The following is a 20412-nucleotide window of genomic DNA, read 5'->3' as shown; positions in this document are numbered from 1 at the left end:
TCGTTCCTCCCCAGCAGACCCGACCCTTCCCTCCGTCCCAGGGTCTTCATGTCCCATCTGGGGGCTTATGTGCTCTCCAGAGATCAGAAATAGTTACGTCTCCAATTGGCTCACTTGCTTTATTTTATGTAATGAGACTAGTTTGGTAATAATAGAATTTAAACTATTGATCAGGGCATAGTGACCAAATACATACAAAATCCCCTTTGGTTCATGGTACATTTTGAACAAGCATTTACTATTTCAATTCTAAAAATAAGAAGAATTTTGCTTTTCTTTTTCAAGGACAGAAAATCATAGCAGGCTTCTGCAGGGTAATGGCTGGGGCCCAGGCTGACATCTGTAAGACCCATCTGCCCTCCTTTTAACGGAGCTTCAAGAATTATCTCATGTCGAAATGTGTATTATTATTATTATAATATTTCTACTAACTCTTGTCATTTGGTTATGTGGCTTAGTAGAATCTAGCTTGTTGATTAAATCCAGAGAAAGCTCTTGAGGATGAAGGGGGCCCTTTGGGCTGAGGGGCAGGAATTGGCCTCCAGCGGTTGACAGGGCCCAGCCACGGTGCCAGGTACATAAATGGGGATGGGGAAGAAAGGAAACTGAATTGATGTTACTTGGCCATTTCTTACATGCCAGACATTCTGAGTAATTATGTCATTTAATCCAGCAGGTGGGTGGTCCCCAGATAAACTGTGCCTGAGGGCCACACACAAGCATCTCGAGGTAGATCTGAGACGCAGATCTCGGGAAAGTGGCTTTCTTCCGAGTATACACAGCGCTCTCGGGACTGGTGTGGGGTCTGCCTGCCTAATTTCACTCCCCGGGGCCTCCCCAGACAGACTCTGTCACCTTGGGCTTCAGCTTCCTCGTCTGTAAAGGGGAGGTGGCCACGGTAATGCCTACCTCCTAGGCTGGTTGTGAGCTTTGGAAGGGTCCACACACCATACTCTGAACACTTCCCAAATTCCCCCTAGACTTTTTCCCCAGCTGCTAGGGTGGAAAGGTGAGATACGGAAAGCTAGAAGGTAACAGAAGATGCACAGTTTTTCTGGGCTGTGAAATGCAGAGCTCTTCAGCAAAAACTCAGGTGCTCTTCCTGTCTAGTCTCTCCAGGTCAGTTCCCACAGGAGGGTGAGCCTCAGCTGCCCCACGTCTGGTCACCCACATATGCTCCTGTGTTTACAGCTGCTCGTGGCTCTGCCACACCCTTGTGTTCTGCTCAAGGCCTGTGTGGTGTCCGTGACCTTGGCTTGGAACCCAAAACTTTTGCTCAGAGTCCAAGCATAGCCTGCTGAGTGACCCTCCCCGGTCTGTTCTCTGCCTCCCGGGAGAGTGCTTCCCCTCATGCTTTGTGCGGTGGCTCTTGCATCGGTACTTACTACGGTTAGCTGCTTGTGTGTCTGTTTCCTTATTAGACTGTAACTTGGGGGGGTGGCGTGGCTTTCCCGTCTTGGTAACAATAGCGCTTGCTTGCCTTTCCGCGGATGGTTGAGTTGGACAGTGGCACCCATCAGCCAGTGGGTGAATGCAGAGATGGTTTCCATCCTGTGCCCGTCAGAGTGGAGGGGGGAGAGGTAACTGGGATGATGCTTGTGAGGATTCTGTGGGAGGGTGTGTATGGACTCTGCTGCACGCAGATGTTGGCACCTCCACGGGTCCGGGTTGGAGAACAGAGGCCTGATGAGCTCAAACCAACTTTGAGGCCATAACCCTTTGCTGCCTTAGAGAAACAGTATCCAGAAATGATAGCAAACCTTTGGTTAGGCTCTCTTGTTATTTTATTCTGTTAATAAATCTTGCATAAATTGTTCTCTCTCCAAACTCTCCTGGATTATTTTCATTTTTGGCTTAGCTATTGCAGATAAGCTCTTTAAATATATTTTTTTGCCTAGTCATTGTTTGTGGACAATCTGTTTGCCTCACCTTTTTTGGCAGTGTTAAGTGTTTGGAATGAAAGATCCTGTTTAAAACTCCAGAATTGGTGGACTTTGGTCCACGTAGCATTACGTTTAGGTTAAAAGGGGTTTTTTTTTTTGGTAATGGTGGTGGTTTGTTTTTTGCTGGGTTATGCAAACCTTCAGAGGGCATGACTTTGACCTGGTGCATACTGCAATATGGTAATGTAGTTCTGCATACCCTGTTGGGTGGGGTTTTTTTGTTTGTTTGTTTTTTGTTTTTTTTTAATAGGCACAACCTTGTCTTGTGGAACCCTGACATAGGTACCTCTGTGTGCCTGTGTGTGTGTGCGTGTGTCTTTTGCATCTTTTTTAATTGGTGAGGCCCAGGAAGGCAAGGTAAGTGACAAATTTTCTTGAAGTTTAGAAGAGATGAGAGATTTTTTTCCCCCAAATTCTCAAAAGGGAAATTTATGAGGAAGGTTTATTTTTTAAGACATCTTTTGTATATTTTAAGTCACTTTGTCCAGAAATATAAAACTTTGCATGTTCAAAAATAAGTGAGGGGGGGGCTGAATGCTAAAAGTCAGAAACCTGGCTCTGTTCCTGCCTCCTTTGTGAGCTGGCAGGGTAGTACTGGCCTTCATTTCTCTGCGTCCGGTTTCTCCATCTGTACATTTGGGATGTTGGAACTCTGAAGGTCCTTTTAAACTCTTAAACATCTGGGATTCTGACCTTCAGCCTATCGTTTTGCGTGGAGATCTCCAGCTCAGTTACGTGCTGTTGTTGCTGGGCTCAGGCTGGGGTGGGGGACGGTCAGACTTGGCGCGCAGAGAAGCTGTTTATGCTGAAGGCTGGGGTCGAGGCTGGTCGGGGGAGCTGTGGTGCAGGGCGCATCCAGCGTATCCGTCATGCCCGTCTCTTCAGCTTGTGCATTTTCACGTGCCTGCTCCACGGTCCACATCCTAAGTGCTCTGTGGGGACCTAGAGTGTTTCTTACAGCCTCTACTTTTCCAGACTCATGCTCTGTCTAGTCAACAATTCAGATGGCCCCTTAATATTTCTCTAATTGTTTGACGTTTGTCAAGACCATTGCCCTGACTTGGTTTTAAGTTTCTTGAGGGTTGGCACTATGTTTTATTCATTTTTTTTAATGGCTTGTGCATTTTAGTACAGTGCCTGCAGGTCATATTTCTTGACTAAATGATTGATGCAGTAATGAGGATTAGGCTCAGAAGAACCCCAAAGAGCTGGCTATTCATTCTGTTTGCTGCTGGGACATGTGATAGCTGTGTCCTGTCTTCTCGGCCAGCCCTGGGGGTGGCCCTTATCCTTGTGCAGAGGGGCAGCATCCCTATTCCAGGCAGCGGACGAAGGAAGGATGAAGAAAGGGCAGCAGGGGCACACCACACTAAAGGAAAGATTTCTTGAAGGTTCTTACATTCTATTAGGCAGAGTTTAAGCACATGGGATACCCAGCTGCAAAGGATGCTGATATATACCTCTAGTACCTTCATTTACTGGCCAGTCCCCGCTAAAAGTTTAAGTGTTAGGGAGAAAACGATGTTGGAATAGTGAGCTTCTCCCCCCACCTGATCTGATCGTGCACCTGCGGGCACTCCCCGGGCCTCGTGGATGCCAAAGCCCCCTCTGTTGAGAAATCCAAGAGGCATTTGATTCGGCTGCAGAAATTCACCATTGTAGGTTTTTGAGTGGGGCACAAGAAATGGTCAGAGCAGTATTTGAGGATGAGTGTTCCAGCAGCAGTCTATAAGAGGGATAAGAACGGGTGAGGGAGGTGGTGGCTGCAACTGTGAACTGGATGAGAAGCCCTCCCTGGTCTCACAAGAATGTGAGGCTTTCCTATCTCAGAGAAAGACCATCTAACCTTTGACTTTGAGATTTTTATAATTTGCTTTTCCGTAGCCACTAAAATGTAAGAATTCTAGGGTTAAGGATAACACTAAACAAAAATATTATTCTGTATCAAGCCTATGGCAGTCTCATTGTCACATTATTTGTGTTAAAGAGGAATATAGCTGGCAAAGATAATTCCAAAATATTTATACTCATGTTTATTTTCTGGGTAGATTATCGAAGGAATTGTAAATTGGCTATAGCAGGAATGAAGAATGGGCCTGAAGATTATTTTCACCCAGTAATCAGTTCTGGATAAGTAATAGTTGCAGACTGCATATTTGAGGCAAGTGACTTCAACTTTATTAGCAATGTTGTCTTTCTCCTTAAGGAATTTGCCTTCATGTTAAGAATTATTTATTGAAATCCTCTGTATCAAGAAAGCATCTCAATGTATTTTATCTTGCCAATTTTTATAGATCCATTTTCAGTGTGCAATGTTAAATAGAAAATGGATTTTTTTGCAGTTTCAAAAATCCTGTATACTGTGGAATCTCTAATCATTTATTCCTTTGTTTAGCATTTCTCTTTGACCTCATTCTAAAAAGGATTTGAGGCATCACTCATTATGTATATTGTATAATTCTTCTTGACATGCAGTCATCCCAAGATCATGTCTTTGTTATACTTACTCTGTAGCTCACATGTGATAAAAGCGTCGTGCCCTTATAAGGCACCTTCTGCTATCTGCACTCTGATACTCATTTTTTTCCTGTGTGTGGGAAATGGTCCCCCTGTTTTTCATTTGAAAGAAGTTCCATGTTGTATGCTCTGTCCCTCTTGCTCCTTGTAACTACTCAAGTAGAAAGTACCTGGGAGCCAGAGATTGAGGTGCAGGTGAGCAAGGCCTTCCAGGGACTGGCTTTGCCATGTGAACGGTCCTGGGTGTGCCATCCGTAGGGCATGCCAGCGTCACCCATAGGTTTAGAATCAAGTTCTTTTTCTAATGACCAGGGTATAAACTGTTGAGCTGCATGCTGCTAAATAGGCCACATGTCTTCCTGGGAAGGTTCTTAGAACCTGGGTCCGGATGAAGCCCGTCACATGGTCTCAGAGGGTGGCTGTGAGTGCAGGGCTGACTCTGGAAACCTTGGCCTCTCCTGAGGGAAGCGGGAGCAGGTGAATTCCACCTGCACTGAATGTTTTTCAGATTAAAGCAAATTCTTACCACTAGGGTATATTTGGAAAGAGGTGGGTGGGTGGTGGGGTCTTGGCTAGACCGGCTTCGTAGGTGAAGGGCGACATGTTGGTCATCAGTTTTAAGAGTGCTGATTTTCCAGAGAGGGTATAACGGAAAATGCTGGCTTGGTGCTATTAATTAGAGATGAAATGAGAGTCTGAGCTTGTTTCTGTTTGTTAGCATTGTCCAAGGGACTGTAAGTAGTGCTTAATTCATTATGGATATTTGGTGCCCAGTGAATAATAATTTATCAAGTTTGTAAAACAGTATTTTCTTCCTTTTCAAGCTCTTCTGTTTCTTAGGAAGCCAGGGCTCTACCTTTTAAATCATTGAATACCGTATGGCCCGGTGAGTGCCATGAGTTGGGATGACCAGCCCCGGGCTCAGAGCTGACTCACCCTCACTGTCAGTTGTTCAGCTCTGACTGACGTGACCTGTTGTTTCCTTGAATTTATTGAGACCATTTAACACTTCATTTTTGGCCTTATGTGTATTGCCCTCATTTTCATATGTATGTATTTGGTGAACCCTTGACTTTAATAAATCCTCAAATTTACAAGGACAGTTACAATTGTATTTCTCGCATTAGTATAGAAATTATAACTGAAGAGGTTAAGACACTACTTCAGACTTTTAGTGATTGTAAAACAAGGACTAAAGCCATATAACTTAATTTTTATTACATTAATAAAATGAACTACTCTGTATTATGCAAGCCTTCATTGCATTGCCATTATACAGATAAGAACTTTTTCACTTTACCTCTTCATGCCATAGGGTTGGCAAAATGGTAAAACAGGTCTGGCTTGATCCTAAAACTTGCCACCTAATTACAGGAAAGTCATTTTGTTCTTGGCCATCTTCAACATTAATGTTGGTCTCTCCTTGGATGAGTCAGTTGACAAAAGCTTTTTCTGACCAGTTCAGTGGCTTGTGCTTGTAATCCCAGAACTTTGGGAGGCTGAGGCAGGAGGATGGCTTGAGAACAGACTGGGCAACATAGTGAGACCTCAGCTCTAGAAAAAATTTAAAAAATTAGCCAGGCATGGTGATGCCAGGCATGGCAACAGAGTGAGACTGTCTCTGGGGTGGGCGTGGGGAGAGCCTTTTCTGCCAACCCAGTTTGATTTGTGCTGAAGTCTTGCTCTGGAGATGCTTTGTACAGTGTGGTAACTGTAGTTAATAATACTGTATGGCATACTTGAAAATCACTCTGAAGATTGGGTTATGTTGTAAGATTAAATCTGATTTTGTCGCCTTCCCTGATTACATCCTTGCAATGGCTTCTGATTGCTCACAGGACAGAGATGAAAATCCTTGCAGAGGCCAGAAGCACTGCGTGCCCCCCGCCCCCGGCCCTTTCTCCTTCCTCTGGTCCCTCATTAACTCCAGCACCGGGGTCCCCCCTGACTCAGATGGGTGACATTCGGCATTCACAGTACTGTGCTCTTTCAGAACATTTACAGTCACTTGCAGGTGTGTAGTCCTGGGTTATTCATGTTCGATCCATGTTAGTCTGTGAACTCCCTGAGGGCAGGACCTGGGGCATCTTTGGTCACTAGTGCATCCAGCCCAATTTGGTATCTGGCACGTGGAGACACTCGGGGTGTATTTGTTGAGTGAATTAACTTTAGCACGTAATAATACAGTGGAAATTGAAATCTGCCTCTGGAAAAATGGAAGACTTTCTGTTAGAGGGGCTGCTCTGGTGGAAATAGCTTTGTGTTCCCATAACCACAATCTGTCCTCCACTGCCCCCACTCATGTCCTCTCTCCACCTTTCTCCCTGTCTCTGGGCCCCACAGCTGGTCTCTGCCACCATGAGTGTGTGGTGGGCTGGGTGGGGCTGTGGCGAGCCGGGCATCGTGGAGGATTCCGCCGTGGAGTTCACCAAAGTGGAACCATAGCTTCTGTTTGGCTCACACTCTGGGAGAATTTAACCTCTTTTGTTACCTGTAATCTTGCCCATGTGTGACTGTACATTTTGTTCTTTTCCTTAAATCTTTCAGTAAATCATGAGATAATTTCATTCACCTATTTTTCTACCACTTTCCTTTTCAAAGCCTTGCCTTTTCTTTGGACCACTCCCAAAGTCTGTAACCTACCTAAAAGATAGGACACAAATTGCTGTCATCCGCTTACCTTGGGGAATAACCACGATGGCACAAACACCAGCATTCCCAGTTTTTCTTTGTCACTTAACAGTGCTGATGGTAAGGAAGAGCATTTTCCTTAGTCTCAAAATGGGACCTGTGCCTATGAAAACTGCACGTATTTGCTAACGAGTGAGAAGAGTGACAAGATAAATTGCTGGGTTTCAGTACTTCATGATTTAGACTCGAGTCACATGGCAAGGTGTCTCTTTCCATCATAAATATATTTCAAGGAAAATACTAGATATTACAAAAAGCTAGTCTGGTACCTTTTACTGTCTTACCAAGACTTGAGTTATTTTGTTCTGAAATATTAATTTTTAGGCTTTGATTTTCTTACTAATTGTTAAAACTTTAGAGTGAAAATATTTTAGTGTCAATTAGTTTTATCCGATACATTTTTTCTTAAATAGTTTTTTTTTGGTCTACTTTAAAAATTTTTATCAGTTGTCAGTGAAACCAGTAATAATCCAAGATATTTCAGTCTTTTACTTTTTCCATAGAAAACTGCCTCACAGTGGTTTAGACAAGGTATATATCAGAGATAGGCAAATAGATTGATGCATTTATCTGTCTTGTTTCCGTTCTTGGTCAGAAATTAAGGTGAGGAGTGGCCCTTTTGCCCTTCTACATTATGAAATAGAATGTTTACTTTCTCCATTTTAGCACTGTAAAGATCAGAATTCTGTATTTAAAAACTTGTCTAATTTTACAAGTCCTTATCAAGGGCCAAGTCTATGTTTTTAACCTTATTTGAAATTGCCCTTTGAAGATAAGCTGTAATTGGAAAATGACCCAAGGTTTGTCTGCACTTGCATATCATTAACAGGTATCAAAAGTTAAGGAAGCTCGTGAGTCAGGCCATCTGCACATAAGGAACAGCAGTATGTGAATTTACATAATTTGTGGGTGCTTTGTTGTGTTAGTCATTTTATATCTCCCACCTGTGGCTTCTCCTCATTGCCCAACAATAAACAGACTGTTCCTGAATGAACAAAACCATGTTTTCACTGCCACAGCCTTGGAGATGAATGCAGAAGCTTCAGCCTGGCTTTTGGGTAGCCAGTCTCCTGCCTGTACCTCTAGTCTGCATCCCATGCTTGTTTAAAGTGGACTTCTAATAAACTACATGTCCCCAATAGAAGACATTTAGATAAATTGGGGAATGCCTGTACAATGTAACATGTAGCCATTTAAACAGTCACATTGAGAAAAGATACTTAGTGACATTGGAAAATGTTTGATAAAAATGCTGGATAATATTTATTGAGCATATATTATGTGCAAAACACATATATTAATACATTTAATCTTCAGAAACTATATAAGTACCATTATTTCCCCAAGTTCCCATGGTGAGTGGTAACCACTAGCACCATGCATTATCTGCTTCTTATTTAATAAAACAATGTGTAAGATAATCAAGTTTTCTTTCAAAAATTATTCATATGTATAGCAGATTTCTTTAACACTAAATATGTTTAAACAAAGTAAAAGGAGAAACAGGTTTCCAAACAGAATAATCACTGACCTTTGTGCAACGTTATGTGCCTTTATATCTTCCGTTATTGGGAGACGTGAAGGACTGACTAGAATCAGCTGTGCAAGGAAGACTGGTTTTGTTCAGGGGTTGGATGCTTACAGGTGCTTTGCTCATGGTCAGGATTGATTTGATCTAAGAGAATACTCAAGCTCCATTTTAGAAGTTTGGTTTTTTCCTCCCTACAGAAATATGTATTTAGGAAGCTTTAACCAAGCTGTTCTTTTTCCTTTTCTGAGAACTTCCCTTGCCTGAGAATCTCTACATCTTCCCCTGTGTCCGGTGATGGGCCCCACTCATCAATCACCTTAGAGGAAAAAGTCCCCCCTCCCTGCATCCAGACGTCCTTTGTTTTACTAATTAGAGCAGCTAAAAGCACTGAAATGCTTTCTTACACAAGAGGCTCCCCCACTTCCCCTGTGGAATTGAGCTCCATGGTTCTCTGTCAGTGCTGTATCCTCACTGCGGCATCTTGAGCAAGTCTCATCTGCTGTTGTTTCCCCCCCCCCCCCCCTGCTAGAAAGCACGTTCTGCAAAGGCAGGTGCAGGCGCACAGTGTTTCCAGAGGGAAGTGTCAGGCGACCTGGCCTCCTATGAATTGTTACCTCAGGCAGTGGCCACTCTTGAGTCACACGTAGACTGGAGAAGTGAAAAGTGGTGTCAGGTGTAAGATTCAAGAAAAAATAGATTGGGAACAGATTAAGAGAGCGACTTTGAGAGCTTTATGAAAGAGCAGAGTGGACGATACCAGCGGATGGAAGATACCCGCCTAGTGCTCTCGCTAAGCCATGTGCGTGTCACGGGAAGCACCCTCTGCCATCAGGGGAAGGTGCCGCTGCACGTCCACAAAGGAAATTGAGTATAAGGGAGTGTGACGTTTTATTAATAATCCACATTATGAACAAGATACAGTCACCCATTGTCATCTGGTACTTATGGAGTAGCCTATTTGGTTAAATAAACTGGCCATTTTCTTTTAACTCATTTGCTTGAAAAAATATTTATCTTTTATTCTATCTTTTAAACAGCATCCTGGTGGGGAAGAAGTCTTAAGGGAACAAGCTGGAGGTGACGCTACTGAAAACTTTGAGGATGTCGGGCACTCTACGGATGCTCGGGAATTGTCCAAAACGTACATCATCGGGGAGGTTCATCCAGTAAGTACTTTTGGGGAGTGCTCTGTTTTTATTTCTCTTCAAGGCTATCGGCTTATCTTACCCAAGCATGTAGGTTTGCATGTACCCAAATTTAAAAAGGAGTAAAGTAAAAACACCTCCTCCTGATTTTAGAACACTATTTTTGTCATAAATAAATTGACCAAAAATTTCTTTCCATTTCACTGGCTGCATTTTTTACTGGCACTTTGAGTTGGAACACTCTATCCAAGGCCATGTGCTGGGGAATGATGCAGTCTTAGAAATTCTGTGAGGCAGCAAATTTTAAAAGGTGGGGGTGTCAATCCAGCATAGTTTTCTTTCCCTTTTTCTTTTTTGACCAAAATATTTTTCTTAGAAAACCCCCCTTCTCCTTTCTGAGGACATTTTAAATCTAAAAAATGATTTAAAAAATTTAAAAACTAAGCTACGTTAAATGAAGCAGCTCTGCCTTATCTAAAACGAGCACATTGTCCTGATTCTGCTCACTTTACCGCAGACCTATGAAGATGCAGCCTTGGTACCAATCCATTGACTGATTTTTGGAAAAAACTGACCTAACTTAGCATTCATATAAACATAGGGCTGTGATGTGAATTTAGGCCCTGCTGTGACAGTTTTAAATGGCCATGTTAAACCTAAGTCTGTCAACCTAAGTTGTCAGGAATACAGCTGAAAACTTGGAAAGAAGTTTCTGAGCCCTCTGAGCATCTGAAAGTGCCTCCCGGCTGTGCATCGAGCCCCCCAGCACCTGCTCCTCCCTGCCCACCCAGCTCCTGGCAGCAGGAGCAGCCTACTGGGAGGGGTCGGGGTACTGATACAAACTGGCTTTTTTCTCATGAGAAAAATAATACAGGCAAATAGCCTCCCAAGTGAGCAAACTGAGAAACACTTAAAACATATAAGAAGTTTCATTGTGTATCATTGATGCTGCTTGCGGTGACTGGCAGTGGAGGAAGGGTTGGGTCACACCAGGGTCTTTGTCGGGGGCCGGAAAGAGGAAATCCACTTTAGAATAACTTCTGTTGGGTGTGGAGGTTTGTTTTGTTTTTGGCAGTAGGAGGTATGTACTTTCAGGGAGTAAGCTTTCATCTATCTGGAAAGTTTATTTGCCCATGTATTTTCATCTTCATGTTTCACAAAAGTGAAGTAGTTTTATGGTAATCAGAGAGCCCTGCCCTTAAAAATGTCCCATGCCAGCCACATTCTTCCCAGCGGGGTGGATGGGGGCGGGTTTCAGGCCCCGACTACAGCATTTCTGTCCCACCTGCCTGCCGGGCTTCCCTGGGGCAAGCATCAAGACACACTTGATTTCTGGTGGCTTCTGAGGTTTAATAGTTTATGACCCTACAATTGGGAGAGTGCAGGGATTCAGTGAGGATATCATGCAAGTAAAAGATGCGTACCATCTCCAAGGGAATTTGAGAGCACAGAGGGAAGAACTAGGTCTGCAGCTGTTCTCTGAATTAAAGATTATAGTCCAAGTCTAATAAACATATACACACATGAGCTTACAAAGAGGACTGTCATGGATGCTATTCTAACCCTTGGAACTCCAGATAGAAAATACCTCTCAGCACTTGACCTGCCATCAAATTTTGCTGTTAAGCCAGATAGATCAAACTTTGTGTTTAACAGCTGAATGCTGAACCCAGAATGCTAATTACTAAATTGTAATTTTAAAAACTCAAAGTGAACGCTTTAGAAATGGTACTTTAATGTGCCTTATTTTTTTTATTGCAGGATGACAGAGCAAAGTTAAACAAGCCTTCGGTAAGTGTGACCATCTCACATGTCTCGGTGGATAGAGTTATTTTCATTGTCTTTAATACCTGTCAGACTGAAGGCAGAGGTCTTTTACTTAGCTGGCTGAGGCCAGCGCAGCTCTTACCTGCTGGCTCGGCAAAAATTTTTATTTGTGTAGACTAGTTAGTATGTTTTGTCAGGATAGCTTGTGTGTTATTTTTGTAAGACTCTCAATACTTTTTTTTTTAATTATTAATATCTTTTGAAGAGCTGTTTTTTATAGGTAGCACTGTGCTTCTACCTGAAAGATTTGACACGAGCCTTATTTTCTAGGAACTTAAAATCTGGTTGAGTAGAGGTCCTATTACTTAACTCTTGGAGAACACTACCCATGTCCTGTTCATCTCTGCATCTCTGGGGCATAGTAGGTGTTCAATAAATATTTGCTGGATGAATTTAATATTAAATATACCCTTTTGACTTATTTTTCCAGAGGAAAGGAAAATCATTCGGGTAATACCAGTTTTACACTCTGGTTCACGAGCCCTTCTCTCTGAACTGACCATGTCACTTACATTTGAAGATGAATCCAGAGTAAGAATGGATGAGAACAGCCAAAGTTTCCCAAAAGTACACGTAGGCATAGTAGCTCCTGGCCTGTAACTAAAGCACTAGGGGGAAAGTTTTTCTTAAGTAGCAGAAAGTCTAATTTTTTTCATTTTGTTGTTTATTCTTGGTTTTATTGGAGGGAGCACAACAGCAAGACTGCAGTGAGCTTGTATCAGGCCTTGGTGAACTCACTTTGCTTTCTGTTACTGTCAAGATGTCTTTAATCTACACCAGAATCAAAGCAGTTAATCCAATAATATGAGTATAAAGGCTGTTTATCTCTGCATCCAGGATAGTACAATAAAAGTCTTGTGTAATGCTGTTTAGTACAAAGCAATTTCATTTATGTTCTCTCCTTTCCTTGTTCAAAAAAAAGACTCAAGTTCAATGTTGGAGATACGAGTCCTTCTGGGAGATAAAAAATGGATTTCAGAATTTGAATGGCCTCTTGAACAATTGCTTGGGGTCCTTGCTGTCAGTTTATTTGACGTTAGCACCTTTTTTGAGGCTGCTTTTTGAACAGCTGAAATTCTGTGATACATGCAGTTTTTCTTTTTTCTCTAAAGACTGTCAGGGGAAAGGTGCATATTTTCCTGTCAGGCGTTCAGTATGTTAATAATCTTGGTGTAAGTCATTCAGCTACAGTAAAACAAAGATTTGATAAGGCTCTTACATGAACTTGGATCACTGCAAGGCCAGCCACGTCTCTAGCCGTAATGCCTGCAAGCAGGAAACACCATTAGGTCTCAGGTGGTCAATGTGTCTCCCACCATAGCTGCTTTGCGTTTGAAGGACAGGTTCCTCCTTTGCTTTCAGAACACATGCATTATAACCTCTACTGTTACGTTGAACTCATTGACCGTTGCTATTTGTTCTTATTTTCCTATTTTAAAGCACTGATCACTTTGATACTCAATATTTAGGGGACAGAGCAAGTTTACATGCTAAATTCTGGGAATTTAGCTTTCAACATCAACGTAAATTTTCCTGACAACATTATGTTAGTGAGAGCTCTCTGTGAGTTAAGGCTGGCTTTCATCATGTCGTCATTAGTAGTTGATACGTATTTGATCAGCTTGCTGGCTATAGAAGATCTTACTGGAGTTTTAAGAATCACACTAACTTTTTAAAGTAGATATTTTTTACTCTCTTCAGAGATTTACTCAAGACAACTTGAGTATTTTATTTACAAAAAAAAGAAACCTCTATATTATGTAATTTTTTGCTTAAATTAGAGCAGAATGCAGGATTGTGGGACAGGAACTTGCTGGGTTTTTTGAGAGGCTATAAGCACATGAAATGCAAGAAAATACATGATTGCTTTTCTGGATTTATCTTTCTTGTACTTTTAGTTTTCCAGAAGAAGAGAGTATCCTTGGGTATTTCTATTGTGTGTCATGTATCCATCCATCCATCTGTCTCCAGGCTGAACAATGTACACTGTGGTCTGAAGTTTTGAAATGTTGCCTGCTTAAAGTATCTAGTTGAATTGCGTAATAAAATGTACCAAAGATTATTAGCTTGAAACTGCCCAGAGGAAAGCATAGTGTTAAGTGGCCAAATTAAGATATTTGTAGACATAGAAATCAGGCATTTTTAATTAAATGTATTAATTAAGCATACCTGTATCTATCAAATTTGCTTACATGAAGGATATTAGTAGTAGCAATACCCTTTCTTGGGTATAGTTTTCAAAGCATGTGTTATATAAATTATTTATTTGGTTCTTACTATATCTTTGTAAGATCCACAGACCTGCCAAGGAGTGAAGACAACTAAGGTTGGAAGTGTTAAGCTCCTTGTTCAAAGTCACACACTCCAGTGTTGAGTCTAACACTCTCAGGCTTGTTGGTTTCAATCTCTTAGCTGGTTCTGTAGGCTCTGGACCTGACATGCTGGGCACCGACCACCAGTGTTTTAAAGGAGGAAGTCCTGCAGCTAAAGGATGCGCTAAGTTAAATGAACTTACAAATGAGATAGCTTTGATTTGCAAAAGCTTCTTGGGCTGTGCATGCTTTTATATGGAGCTTATCACAACTTAGACGTGACTTTACATGACTTTTATAAGTCATTACACATGACTTATTGATTTGTTAACCTTTTTTTTACGGAAGTTAAACCCTCAAGGTCAGGGAGTGAACAAGTGGCAGAGCCTGTCATAGAAACCATAGTCTTTTCTCCCTATTCATTGCTGACATATTTGGTAGTTACATCCCTAAACCCACGTGAGGCCCTTCAGAGCACTGGCCACTGAAGACAATTTGCTTTTTCGTCACAGTGCTAAGTGGTCATTCACACTTGCTTTAACTGTCAGCTATCCTGGTTATAGAGCCAAGAAGATGATAAACAATCAAAAAAGTTACATGATTTTCTTAAGTTCATCTCTTCAGAGGTTCATTGCTGCTGGTAGTGATGTGCTAGCAGCTTTTTGAACATTAGCACTCGCTTGTGGCAACCACGAAGGTGGAGGAGGACGGGCCGGCGAGTTTTCAGGGTTGTTGGCGTGTTTGGTGGAATGCCCACTCGTGCTCAGTTTAACAATGTCATGAATGTTCGCGTTTGCCTTCCATGTACTGTTTCAAGCTTAACTTTCTAGTGTGACAATAATATTTTACCTTCAGTGAATTCTTTTGTTTCCGAACTGATTGTCTTTTAGTAGCTAAATAACATTTTTGCGTATTTTGATTATTTCTAGCAGTTTTTAACTTTACTCACATATACAAAATTTGGAAAATAATCTTGGCTGTAGTTGTTATAGTTGCTAACATTTAGAATTGCTTAAATAGATATTGTGACATTTGCTTTGTAAATGATTTATTTTTTTCCCCAACTGTGTCAGGAATCTTAAGGAGATATTTCAAGGTTGGTGGGTCTCACAAATGCTTTGCCTGCTCTCCCCTAAGAGGTTTCTGCCTTTTCGTGGGAGTTTCTTTAATGTGCTTTGCAGAGTGTAGCTTGGCTTCACTGCAGACAGCTGATTGTTTTGCTAATGCTTTTTTATTTGTGCTTTGAGAAACTGCAGACATAGAGCTCTCTGATGAAGCTGCTTATTTACAGCTGGTTTTGTTTGAGGCACTAATAACTTTTGCTGGTGTGAAATATCGAAAGAATGCTTTCTTAACACGTTAAGCCCAGAAAAGTTTGTATTTTGCTAGGCCTTAATGTTTCAGCCCTCAGGGAAGTATCTACTTCTCCAGAGCAGCTGTCAGCTCACTTCAGTGGTACTTCTTTAGAGCTGCTCTCAGAAGTGCTGGAAGGTAAAAACAAGGCTTCCTTATTTGGAAGTTTGTTGTTGGGGTGACAGTGGCCGGTGGTGGGTGGTCAGTGTGAGGCCAGTCCCTGTCAGGACAGAGGTAGAAGTGGCTGGGGGAAAGGGGGTCCAGTGTTAAACAGTTATTTTTTCTTTTTGGTTGACATGTATTTAATGTAATTAAAAGGTACACTTTTATATCTATCATATTTGAATGAAATAACTGATGTTTTTATTGAACATTTATTTGTGCTTTTGAAGAATTAAACTCTTCCTAAAGATGGCAGGGGGTTGTGTGTATGTGTACATGAATATCTGTTTTCAGTTTTTATGTTAAAGTATTTAGGTACCTATTCTGTGCGGGATATTTTATGTAGCCTATTTTAAAATTTTCAAATGATCAAGGTTATGTCCTTAAGTAATTTAAATATAGATTATGCTTCCATTTTTTATTCTGAAAAAAATGGCAGAATTAAGCATCTTAGTGAAAAGATGTTTATGATGTAATTTTCCCTTTCAACATTTGTTGAAGAATGCATTGAATAAAATACCATGATCTTATTTTAAAACAGGTTTTTAGTCAACGGAATAAATGTGTGGATATTCCCTCTAACTTTTCCTCTTATGTTTCAGGAAACTCTTATTACTACCGTTGATTCTAATTCCAGGTATGTGGAGTTTTAAAGTCGTATTGGGTTGCAGGGCTCGGAAGTCAAGAGTTGGACCAGGGGCGTCCCCGTGTTCCCTGCCTGCAGGCCAGACTGTTCGGGGCGTTGGTCCCCAACGTCAGGCAGCTCCAGCTGGGACCACTCTCCACAACCACCCTGGACCTCACCCTCTGGCTGCGTCCACCCCAGGGAACATACAGCACTGCTGGCATCGCCTTTTCCCCGGGTGCCCTCAGATAGCCGGTCCCGTGGCTGCTCCGCTCCCTGGGTTCATCTCCCGACGGACGTTTCCTTCCTCACCTGACGCATGTCTGTTTCTTAAACTGTAGTGATCACATTTCCCTGAGCATGGCTCAGTTTTCCTTTGTCATTTTTATAAGTTGTCCCCAGTGTTGAACCTATTAATCCAAGTGTCACATGACTCACTCATTCTGGGGACTAGATTTCTTTATCATAGTCTAAGCTCACATTAATATTTTTAGCAGTTCTACCATATTGACTTAACAGCCCCCACTTTTTTTTTGGACTCAAGCTCAAAACCACACATTTGTATTTCATCCTGTCAGATTTAACTGCCCCAGTCTGTTGCTGTTCTGGAACAGTCTCTGCCCTCGGGCGTTACTTCACCTTACTCTTCACTGACTCGCAGGTTTCTTTCTAGAGGGAAACTGAGAAACCCCACCAAACCCCACTGAGATGAAAATTCCACTTGTAATCCATTTGCAGTTTAAATCTTCATATTGGGCTTTATCTTTGAATGGGTTGATGTATGAAGTGTATTAAAGAACAGAAAGTTTATGATGGAAAATATATGTATACATTGACTACTTAGATTTGAAAGCCTATACATTAATTTCTGTTTCCTAAGAAATTAAAATCTAAATTGAAGATTCAAATTTAATTTAAATGTTAAAATATAAATTAAAGCTTTTCTCAACTCTCCCTGATTTGATCCATAATCTGTAATTTATACTAGATCAAACTTCTATGTATCAGGACTGAACAAACGTGCAAATTAGGCATTTTTGTGAATTTAGACCTTATAGACCACAGAAATAAGTAGTTTGGGTGTACTGTTTCTTAACACTTTAAATCCACTAAGCACAGGTTGTAAAGATTAGATTTTCAAAACCTAAGTTTGGGGTATCAGGGGTATGGTGTTAGTAGCAACCGTAGTAATCATATTTACCACTCAAGGGAAGTGATTTGCCCTAGGCTGTAGAGCTTGCTGGTGGCTCACCCAAAATGAGAACTTTGGTCTTCTGATTCTCAATTGAGTGCCATTTAAAATTCTTAATTAATATATGTAACTAGAATAAAACATGTAAGGAATATTAACTTTTGTTAACTCGCAATGTGTAACCCAGAGTTTATGTCTTTGAGGTAAATCAGTAGTGTCTCTTGGAAAACTGATAACAGCTCTTTGTGTAAAGTCTATAGAAATAGGTCGAAGTAGAACAAAGCGAGGCATTAGTTTTCTCACAAGGCTGGCAGGGTTTAGCTATCGGCAGTATTCTAGGGCATGCATTCACATCACTTTTAGCAAATTCGAATTGTCTTTTCAGCCAAATTGGTTACAGAAGTAAAAAACAAAACAAAACAAACTCCCCCCCCCAAAAAAAAGCAACAACAAAAAAAGAAAAACAGGCCATGGTAATTTTCTGTTAGGAGGAGCAAAGATTTTGAGTTGCCTGCAGTGGATATCGTGCAAGCATCATTGCTTGTTCTGTCTTGTAGCTGGTGGACCAACTGGGTGATCCCTGCCATCTCAGCACTGGCTGTGGCCCTGATGTATCGCTTGTACATGGCGGAAGACTGAATACCTTCTGAGACACCAACACAAGACAGGATTGCTTTGTACGAGAAGAAAAGCCAATGTAACTACTTCAACTGACAGAAACCTTCACCTGAAAAAATAATTTTAATATGTCTGTTAACTTTTCCTCCTGCATTAGAAACAAAACAAAAAGAACTGTCCTATTCTTTCCACTTGAACTTCTCAAGTGTGCCTTTTTATTCATCAACTTTATTTTGATGTTTCTCCGCTATGTGATTTACTTATAAGCATGATCTTTGAAAAATATATCTGGATTCTAAAATAGGCCACCATGTTTGCCTGTATATTTGGTATGTAATTGTCTTTAATGTTTAGAATCTCTGATTATTTAGAAGAATCATTCAATGTGTTATTCATTCAGATCCAAGGAGACTGTGGGACTTGAGGGGAAGGGAACCACCTGGAGTGTCTCCTTGTGCTGCTGCTGGTCTAAGCGAACACCAAGCGTTGCATGTTCCCAGTGTGGCTGCTTTTTTCAGGGAGATCAAGAAAGGCCCAGGAATTATAGCTTAAGGGTTTCTAGTAGTTATTCTACTTGAAGTAGATGACAAAAAGAGAAAGTAGCCTACAAGATCTACGAGACTTCGTATCTTCTCTGACTGAAAACCACCAGCAACATAAACAAAAACCCATGAACTGCGAGAGGATATCACAGCTGTCCATTTTCTTATGCCAAAGAGGCGCTCAGTTTATGGCTTCTGAAGAATTTAAGAATTCCTCAGAGGGGAAAATTGTTTATGTACTCTTCTAAGGAAATGCTGATTCCCTAATTTGTAAAAACAGCTTTGAAGGAGATTGGGGGACATTTGGAATGTGATTTTTGAAGAAATTTAGCTGCTCGTGGTGACCTGCCAGGGACTCTGTCTATTTCCTCGCTGGAACTGATGCAGTCATCTTACTTCCCTCCTGCTGCTCTCTGCCTTCTGCATTGTCCTTATTCGTGCTTTGTTCCTTTTTAATGTTGCGACTTGACAGGTGAATGTGTCAGACCATGAGTAAGTCACTAGTGTGACTGTTTCCACTGCCATGTGAGCTGACCCAGGAGCCAAGGGAGTTCTTCAGAAATAACACATTGGAAAGGAATTTTATTCTAACAGAGTACAGATTTTTATAATCAATGGCATGTGTCACCCTTTGCCTGTTTTTGTCACTGAAAGTTGAGCTAATTTGTATTTCAAAATAAATTTCAACAGTTGTTAAGGAACCTGTGTAACTATTTCAATTTTCTGGGTTATTTTTAGCTATAAAGCTTCAAATTTTAATACTTTTAAAACTTTGCTCCTAAATTAGCTATGAAGTGAATTGAACTGGGTGTATCCTATCCTAGACAGTATTGAAGTGATTAATTTGTAACTCATTAAGAAGTTGGCTAATAATATCTGTTAAGAACCATAATAGTTGAACTGTGACATTTTAATTGCTGACTCAGCAGTTGGCCGCCCTGGCTCTCTGTTTTATTCATGTGTTGTGGAACAACATACGGGATAAAGGACAAAGAACATTACATTTGCGCATCCAGAATCTCAAGATATTTGACACTTTTTACAGTTTTCCATTAAGAGCGATGCAGGATTTCATGCAGCTGTCATTCCTCATATCTACTGGCTCTTAGAGTGCCAGGAGTCGCCGGAGGCTCCTGGGACCTAGTCCCCGCTCGCTCCCTCTGCACGAGCCCATGATCACTGCTCTAGCTGCAGTAGGGTCAGGAAGTGTTTAGGCAACATCGAGTGGAAGTTGTGGAAGCTGATTGTCTCACGAAGGGTAACCTTCCCAAGGGGTGTGCAGACACAGTTTGGGAGTCAAGGGAATCAATTTCAGATCCTCAGCTCCTGTGTGGAGTTGCATGTTTCTGAGGGCTGTGGTAACAAAGTACCACAAACAGTGGCTTAAAACAATAGAAATTTGTTTTCACAGTTTGGAGGCCGGAAGTCCAAAATTAAGGTTTCAGCAAGGCCATGCTGCCTCCGGCACTTGGCAAAATCCTTCGCTGCCTCTTCCGGCGGGGGCCAGCCGTGCAGCCTTAACCGCACTCGGCCTGTAGCTGCTTCGCTGCAGGCTCTGCCTGTCGTCTCTGTCATCTCATAAGGACACCAGTCATAGTGGATTAGGGGTCCACCCTCCAGTCTGACCTCGTCTTAACTAATTACATCTTCATGATCCGGTTTCCAAATAAAGTCGCGTTCTATGAAGTGCTGGGGTTAGGACTTCACATCTTTTGGGGGGACACAAGTCAAGCCATAGCACGTTCTTTCCTGAGATTTCTCCGACTGGCTCTTCTTCCTTTACTCCCCCTTAAACTCAGTTCCTCCTCTTCTTTTCAGGAAAAAAGCCACCTTAGCTCGGCTGCTGTGACAGGATACCATAGACTGGGCAGCTTAAACATTTATTTCTCACAGTGCTGGAGGCTAAAAGTCCAAGGTAAGGTGCCAACAGATTTGGGGTCTGGTGAGGGTCATC

The 20412-nt window shown here is 41.6% G+C and overlaps 1 protein-coding gene across 1 annotated transcript in view; it reads left to right on the top strand.

Moving 5' to 3' along the window:
* LOC123621668 (cytochrome b5) overlaps positions 1–19159 on the top strand; it is a 30146-nt gene extending 10987 nt beyond the window's left edge. Inside the window, exons 2-5 of the mRNA XM_045527572.1 lie at positions 9720–9848; positions 11589–11618; positions 16084–16118; positions 17856–19159. Of these exons, the coding sequence (XP_045383528.1) occupies positions 9720–9848; positions 11589–11618; positions 16084–16118; positions 17856–17937 (276 nt within the window). The 3' untranslated portion in view covers positions 17938–19159. The remainder of the gene's footprint in view (positions 1–9719; positions 9849–11588; positions 11619–16083; positions 16119–17855) is intronic.
* The last annotated feature ends 1253 nt before the right edge of the window (positions 19160–20412 follow it).

Source organism: Lemur catta, chromosome 16, assembly GCF_020740605.2.
Source record: "Lemur catta isolate mLemCat1 chromosome 16, mLemCat1.pri, whole genome shotgun sequence".
NCBI classification, from domain to species: Eukaryota; Metazoa; Chordata; class Mammalia; order Primates; family Lemuridae; genus Lemur; species Lemur catta.
This window is presented reverse-complemented; position numbering and strand designations above follow the sequence as displayed.